This window comes from Sinocyclocheilus grahami, unplaced genomic scaffold (assembly GCF_001515645.1).
Source record: "Sinocyclocheilus grahami isolate Dianchi unplaced genomic scaffold, SAMN03320097.WGS_v1.1 scaffold1988.1, whole genome shotgun sequence".
Taxonomy (NCBI): Eukaryota; Metazoa; Chordata; class Actinopteri; order Cypriniformes; family Cyprinidae; genus Sinocyclocheilus; species Sinocyclocheilus grahami.
Genome location: NW_015507167.1, coordinates 90555 through 99606, shown reverse-complemented (window position 1 = coordinate 99606; position 9052 = coordinate 90555). Strand labels below are relative to the sequence as shown.

Here is a 9052-nt window from a genome sequence, read left to right as displayed (position 1 = left end):
ACACACACACACACACACACACACACACGCACACACACACACACACACACACACTCACAGACACACACACGCACACTCACAGACACACACAGACACACACACACACACACACACACACACACACACACACAGACACACACACTACATGAGCACGACCCTTCCCATCATGCTTCAGTCTGATGATTGAGAAATATATCGGTTTATGATTTGAGATAACTCTATTCAGCACGTTTAATAATAAGTGATTAAAATATAGATTTTCTAATCAAACAGCTGTGAATAGTGACATTAGCTAATTCCTGACATTATTTTCATTTACAGGTTTGTCTTGTATTAGTTGTTTCGTATTAATAATAGAGCTCATCGCTCTGGAATTCATATTCTTGTGTTTTGATCCATGAATGAGGCTAGATCTGAAACAGACCGACGAGCAAATAAATCATTTCTGTTGCTTGATGGAGTTTTTTCTTGTAATAAATGCACATTGAGATATTTAAATAAGCTAGTACTTCAAATCGCTCCTCTTTTGAATTGTTATGGTTCTAAACAAGCAAGCAGTTATTGATGATGATGATGATGATGATGATGATGAAGTGTAAGTAATGTGGTGGTTTTGTAGCAGGCTGTTATTTTAGTATCACTGAGATACTATTATAGCTTTATAACATTTTAAATTAGTTTTTATTTTTGTATTTTCCTTTTACATTTTAAAGTTTTAGTAATTGTTTTTTGTTGTTGTCATTTTTATTCGTTTTATCTTTTATCTGTCTATAGTTTCTATTAGGCCTGTTTTATTCCATTAATTTCACGTTTTAGTAATTTCTAGAACATCACTAAACTAAATGCAAGTCAGAAATGTTGCTTAGCTGAAATAAAACGTTTAAGTTTGATATATGTAGTCTATATATTTCATATATTATATTATATTAAATATATTATATTTGAAGTTTTTTAGTTTTTGTAAGATTATAATAACCAGGCAGGATGATGACTGGAAGTACAAACTGTGATGACGTTGGTGTTCTGGTACATGCTGTCTAGTGTGATGATGATGATGATGAAGGTGATGATGATGAAGGTGATGATGATGATGATGATGATGAAGGTGATGATGATGGTGATGATGATGATGAAGGTGATGATGATGATGATGAAGGTGATGATGATGATGATGATAAAGGTGATGATGATGATGATGAAGGTGATGAAGATGGTGATGATGATGATGAAGGTGATGATGATGAAGGTGATGATGATGATGAAGGTGATGATGATGAAGGTGAGCAGTACCGGGCTGAGAGGCGCTCCTCCTCCACCGGGAGCCTCCGCAGGTGAAGATCACGGCTCTGATGAACTCGCGGCCGCACAGTTTCACTCCGAAGTCTCTCGGTAAATCCTCGCTCCCGCGCACACACACCCCACACACACACACCAGCAGAAGCGCCGAGAGCACTCCAAACATCTTCACACACAACATTAACACGAGCTTATGAGAAAACACTGCGAGTTCCTCGAGCCGCTGCTTTCTGATGATTCTCCATCAGCTCGCGCAGACTTTATACAGACTCGGACTGACGTCACACACACACACACACACACACACACTCAAAAACACACACAGATACACACTCAAAAACACACACACACAAATTTTTACACTCACTCTCACAGACACACACACACACACACACACACTCACACATGCGCAAACACGCACAAACACAAACATGCTGAAACTCATCGAGTTCTTTTATATCCACATAATTTTCTAATTTCTGGCATATTACTGATATGGTTATCATGGATACTGATTATGCTACTTAGGAGTGTCACAGTACAAACAATGTCAAAATATTTTATAAGAATCATTTATTTCTAAACTATAGATTTCTTGTTTCATAACTTCAGAAATTTTACAAAAAGAACATCAGCCGATAAAAGATCATGATTTACAATCGCTTTTATTTTCATGAACATTGGCTTCATTTTGAAAAATCATGTTTTTATAAAATCAGTTCAAACACACACAAATTAACACAAAGCATCTTCTACATGTTATGGAAGAAAAACATTCAAATCTGCTCTAATGATTTATTGTTGGACACAAAGTTCATGATCACAATAAAAACTGAACCCTGTTGGATTCTCCATTATAATAATGAATAAAGTACAAAGATGACGACACACACGTCTTTTAATCATATCCAGCATGCAACACATTTCTTCCAAAGCAAGATGGAAAAAATTAATGATTTGGCAATATGTGTGAACAAACACCTGAGAATCGACTCATCACATGATCAATGAAACTGAAAACAATTTTGGGTGAAATATTGGCTTTATGTTAAAGGACTGCGATCGGTCAGAAGCCCTCTTCATTGGAGTGCTTCTCAGTTTTTCCTCCCTCAGAACAGCTGCGTCTGACAGCACACTGCAGCAAATACACCTCAGAGGAACAAGAACCCCGCGTTTGACGGTAGGGGAATCAAAGCGGGGTATTTTGGGAATAAAGCCAATCAATAATCAATCCGTGATAAAGGAAACAAAACGATAATCAGCAGGCGTGAATGACGTAAATGTGAGGTCAGAGGTCACAGCGCTGCTCTGATTCGAGGTCACTGAGGTCATTTATGTGTGCTCAATGTAACTTCAGACGTGTAATCAGTAAGACCGTCATAAACACTGCAGGTCAAATGATTAGAGACGAGGTTTGTGGGAAGGCCTGCTGATGGTGTGCTCAGGATGAGAGTGTGTTTGTGTGAGTGAGTGTGTGTCTGTCGTGAGTCTCTATGTGTGTGTAGAAGTGAGGAACAAAATAACCTTACACACACACACACTCACATATACACTAACACGCACACACATACTCACTAACATGCACACTTATAAACACACATACACAATCACTTGCACACACTAACACGCACAAACACAGTCCCACTCACTCGCGCACAGACACTCACTAAAGCATGCACACTTACTCATACACTCAATAGCACACACACTAACTTGCCCGCACACACATTCACTTGTGCACACACACACACACACACACACACACACACACACACTCACTCATACACACACTCACTCAATCATACACACGTAGTCACTAACACACGCACTCACTCATACACACACACACACAGGTGATGGTGTTTTGCTCTTCCTGACCGATGAAACAGCATGTGACCGGCTGCCGAGCTCTTATCTGTCGCAGACAATATTCAAATGAATACTCGTTTAGTTGATTATTCAGCCGTTCTCATTAACATAACTGTGTGTGTATGTGGCCTGTTAACATCTCACATTTCCATGTTTAGTCTCCAGGTCAGACGCACTTCATCAAAGCCACTTCCTGTCTGCAAGCGGAAGTTCTCTGACACGACTTTACATGGAGTTTCTTTAAGAAGCGTTGATTTGATGGTAAAAGCCAGAAGCGGACATCGCTGTGAATCAGACGTGTGGTGACAGATTACAGGTTCCCTGATTTCACACTCGCCAGGTGTTAAACGACGATGTAAAAGCTCAGCGTACAAAATGATGTAAATTACCAGGAATAAAGTTCGTTAACGAGGTGAAGTCAACGATAACCCATGTCACCCGCAGGGTCCAATCACATTTTCCCATTTAGAATCACTCCACTTGACACAAAGGTATTAATTATCTTTAACCAATCAGCTCGTTAAGTGCTAATCAAGCTAATAGTGTGAGTGTGCATCTGGGTCGTGAGCCGAGGTCTGGTTCAGTATATAAACCCTAAATGTTTAATTCAGATTCACATATTCTTTTACATGTGCATTACATATATATTACATATGTATTCAGAACAAAACTTCAGCGCATGCACAGAACCGGAGAAATACACCGCGACACGGTCAGCGGAGCAACTGCGAGTAAAACTAACGCTTGCCCTGCTAACAAAAAAATAATAATGTAAAATTATTTTTACAATTATTACTTCTGGCAAACATATCAGAAGAGCTTTTTAGCAAATATTTAGTAACTGTTCCATCTCCAAAACATTGAATGAGATGTGAGATGTAAAAAAACATGCATAAACATATTTTTGAATCTCATTAGGAAAATAGTCGGACTCTGAATTATTAATTACACAATTTATAACAATTTCAGGTCTACAGCAACACTTTCAATCAGATGGAAATTTAATTGGGAACTGAAGTGTTTCCATGAAGGCTTTTCAGTCTGATTGAGAGTGATCAATCTGATTATTTAGTGTCATGTAAGCGTAGCTGCTGAGAACGGGTTCAAATGGACGCTGTGCAGACCTCAAGATTTCAAACGCATCTGAATGTCAAGTGTTTATCTGCAGGTGCTGTAAATACAGAGTCTAACACATCACACCGCAGGATAGAAATGATCACAAACATCACGTATACCATCTACAATAGCAGGTAAACATCTCACGCTCATTTACTCCTGTTGAGTCCTAATTAGCAACATTTACAGGATCCCAAGAGATGCTCGTTTTACTACAGTAAACAGAAAGCATCAGTATGAGTGATGAATAAACACACGATGATTTCCAATTCACAGAACATGTAATGCCTGAATATCTATGAATGCTTCTGCTCACAGTTAAAATCTCTCTCCAGAACAAGGTTCATAACTGTGTGTTTAACTGCAGCGTTCCAGCGCTGGCTAACGTCTTCATTCACTGAAACAGAAGCTCCGCTGATGAGCGTCAAAGATGCTTTATCAATCAAGCATTGATTCGGTGAGATGTTGAGAAGGACCAGAGAGCGACGCAGAGGCGATGAAGTGAAAACTCTGGCGGGAAACTCACTGACATTTCCCTGAAAGGCCACGTGTGAAGATTTCTGGACGGCTCTGTTAACCGTGAACCAGACGAAAGACTGATAGACTGCAATGACCCGGGCCGTGTTTACATGACAAAACACATGCATTTATTGACTCTTACAGGAACAGAACGGAGAAACAGCATTCCGACAGCTGTTTATATCAAGTACATGAAATATATAATAACCATTTGTGTTCTAACTAACTACAGTGACGTCACTGAGGTTTCTTTCTCTCTTGGTTTAAAAGCATCAATTGTTGAAAGCATAAATGTGAATGTGAACAGACATTAAATTCCGTACTGAAGTAAAAACCATGGAATGGACGGAGAAGCGTCCGTCTGATTTCTGAGGGACAGCTCATACGTAACCCACAATTTCATCATCTTCCCTGTTCAGGACAATTAAAATGTCATTAGTTTCAATTTCAGAGCAGCGGAAGTGACAAACAAAGAGACGAGGGCAGGAGCAGAACCGCCTGACAGCCGGTCAAACGTCAACAATGAGACGCAGACGAGCGAATGCATTATGAACTGAAATCAGTCTGACAGCGTAATGTGCAGGACACGTCATCAGGGTCAGCCATCATCTACATCTGAAACTGAAGACACGGGAGACGCTGCGGCAATTTGACAAAAACCAGACCGTAAAGGGTTAGTTCACCCAAAAAAGAAAATTAGCCTGTGTTTTACTCACCCTTGAGGCATCCTAGATGTGAACATCGGAGTTATATGAAAAATTTTCCTGGCTCTTCCAAGCTCTGTCTGTCACGATCGCTGTGAAGGAACGAGGAGACGAGGGAGAATCCAGAATAACAGACTTTATTTACATCATGGAAAGCACACGTAAGACACGGGGATAGACGATCAATACCGGACAAAGAACTCTGAACAAAACACTTCTTAAGGACACAACTTAATCAGGGGAAGACCAGACACACCTGGAATCAAATTGGAAACAATCAAGGAGCAGGAACAGGAAGAGCAAATGTGGGAATGGAAGCACATGAGGAGCAAAACACACAAAAAACCCGGAACAGCGTCTGACACTATCATTGCAGTGGGTGGGTGTTTTTAACAGTCCACAAGACGTCAAATAAAGCGTGCACATCCATAATAAAATGTGCCTCACACGTCTCCGGGGAGTGAATAAAGGCATCCTGTAGTGAATCCATGTGTTTTTGTAAGAAAAATATCCATATTTCAAACGTCATACACACTTTTCTCTCACTTCATCTAACTGTGGTATCCATTGATGTATGGTTTGTTAGGATAGCACAATATTTGAAAATCTGGAATCTGAGGGTGCAAAACAATCTAAATATTGAGAAAATCATCTTTAAAGTTGTTCAAATGAAGTTCTTAGCAATGCATATTACTAATCAAACATTAAGTTTTGATATATTTACGGTAGGAGATTTACTAAATATCTTCATGGAACATGATCTTTACTTAATATCCTAATGATTTTTGGCATAAAAGAGAAATGTATAATTGTGACCCATACAATGTATTGTTGGTTATTGCTACAAATATCCCCCAGCGACTCAACACTGCTTCTGTGCTGCAGGGACACATATGGATATTTTTCTACAAAAATGCATGGATTCTCTACAGGAGGCCTTTATTTACGCCCCGGAGCCATGTGAGGCACGTTTTATTATGGATGCGTGCGCTTTATTTGATGTGTTTTGTACTGTTAAAAAAAAAAAAAAACACCCACTCAAATGAAAACCCTGGAAAAGCCACCCACTGCAATGATAACGCTTGGAATAGCCAGGACAATTTTTAATATAACTCGGATTGCATTTGTCTGAAAGAAGACAGTCATATACATTTAATTCACTTTATTTATAGAGCACTTTACAACTGCACCTGCAGACAAAAGTGCTGTACAATCAAAAAATAAAACACTTCATTAAAATACACGACTTAAAACAACACAGATCCTACTAACAACAAAGACTAGCCCACCCTCTCAAAGGTTAAAGACAAGAAGTCGTTTTTGACTTCAACTTTAAAAACATTCAAAGATGAGACTTCTCTAAGTTCCTGAGGAAGACTATTCCAGAGCTTCAGCCCCGCAACAGCAAAGGCCTGATCCCCTTTTAACTTTAAATGAGTACGAGGGACAGTAAGCAATAACTTATTATTGTATCTTAGAGACCTAGGTGCTTGACGAACAGCAAGGAGCTCAGTCACGTAAGCAGAGGCCAGCCCATGCACTGCTTTAAAAACATACAGAAGAGTTTTATATTTTATCCTGTAGTTCACTGGTAGCCACTTGAGAGAAGCACCCCTTTAAGTGTTGTATAAATGCATGTAAGTTCATTATAAAACTCTACTTTCACTCAGCGTTTGTAAAATGGTGCAGTTCTTGTTTCGGATTCTGGTTTTAGGGAGCATTTTTACTGCGTGATAAATATAAGCAGCACAACACAGCGGTTTATATGCTCATTGTCGCCAAGTTCTGACCAGAAATTGATAAATATTAATTCTGCTGTTCGAAACAAATAAAGAAACCGTGTAGGAGAATGGTTATTATGTGCAAACAGCAGGAAACTTTCTATATGCGTGCAGTGTGCGCATGTCAAAAATCAATTGAAGCTTGTGAAATATAAACACACACAGCAACCCGATCACTTTATTTAGTGTTCATGTAAACACTACATTCAGATTCATCAGTCAGAATGAACTCAGTTCGATTGAAACATGCTGCATTCTGAACTAATTGCAAGCGTGAGATAGTGGTCCGACAGGACTCCACATACAACACATTGCAATAATCCAAACGAGACAAAACAAAGGCATTAATAACCTTCTCTAAGTCTTTTCTTGACAGAATAGGCTTTAAACGAGCAACAGACCTAATCTGGAAAAAACAAGTCTTTACTACAGCATTAATCTGCTTGTCAAATTTCAGCTCTGGGTCAAACACCACGCCTAAGTTCCTTATTTGGTCACGGCAATAATTAGACCATGAGCCCAAATATGTGGACATATCTAAACATCCTCTGGCAGGGCCAAAAACCATAATCTGAAGCTGAAGCAGATTTTGAGTCACCCCGCTCTTAACCTCCTCCAGGCACGCAAATAGCTAATTAGAACCGTTGTTCTCTCCCACTCTCATAGACAAACAGATCTGAGTATCATCCGCATACAAATGGTACGTACACATGCCGTATTTAAAAAAAATAATAATTTATGAATATATATTGAATATTGAATATACACCTAGGATGGCTTGAGGTAAAACACAGGCTAATTTTCATTTTTGGGTGAACTAACCCTTTAATATTTATGAGTGTCTGAATGCGCCAGTGGGTCAGAAATACCTGCACTGATCGAACCCAGAGAAAGAAACTAACACAGACTCACAGAGAAACACCAGAATCAGCCGCAGAGACCCGACAGCATCTCTGAACTACAGCTGGCGGCGTACTGAGACAGACAGAAATGTGTTATAGATACAGACAGACAGACAGACAGACAGACAGACAGATAGACAGACAGACAGACCTGGGTCAAACACCACGCCTAAGTTCCTTATTTGGTCACGGCAATAATTAGACCATGAGCCCAAATATGTGGACATATCTAAACATCCTCTGGCAGGGCCAAAAACCATAATCTGAAGCTGAAGCAGATTTTGAGTCACCCCGCTCTTAACCTCCTCCAGGCACGCAAATAGCTAATTAGAACCGTTGTTCTCTCCCACTCTCATAGACAAACAGATCTGAGTATCATCCGCATACAAATGGTACGTACACATGCCGTATTTAAAAAAAATAATAATTTATGAATATATATTGAATATTGAATATACACCTAGGATGGCTTGAGGTAAAACACAGGCTAATTTTCATTTTTGGGTGAACTAACCCTTTAACATTTTGCTGCCAGAGACAAAAATGGTCATTTACTCGCTCTCACATTCCTTCAAAAAATGAGTTTATTTCTTCAGTCACACAAACGTCAGTCATTTTAACCGAAAATAATGCAACAATGCTACAAAAAAAGTTTGTAAGTTCTTAATAGTAAGACACCTTTAAAAAACAATTGTACATTTTAAAATATTGAAGTTTTTAAAAAAATTAAATAATATAAATGAGTGCTGTCAAACGATTAATCGCATCCAAAATAAAGGTTTTTGTTTACATTATATATGTGTGTATACTGTGTATATTTATTATGTATATATAAATACAAACACATACAGTATATATTTTGAAA

General features: G+C 38.9%; 1 protein-coding gene across 1 annotated transcript in view; it reads right to left on the bottom strand.

The window, feature by feature from the left end:
• Nucleotides 1-3617, bottom strand: part of LOC107573637 (relaxin-3-like) — a 6814-nt gene extending 3197 nt beyond the window's left edge. Inside the window, exons 1-3 of the mRNA XM_016260076.1 lie at nucleotides 3310-3617; nucleotides 3148-3211; nucleotides 1291-1462 (exon numbers count right to left, since the gene is read on the bottom strand). Of these exons, the coding sequence (XP_016115562.1) occupies nucleotides 1291-1462 (172 nt within the window). The 5' untranslated portion in view covers nucleotides 3148-3211; nucleotides 3310-3617. The remainder of the gene's footprint in view (nucleotides 1-1290; nucleotides 1463-3147; nucleotides 3212-3309) is intronic.
• Between the last annotated feature and the right edge of the window lie 5435 nt (nucleotides 3618-9052).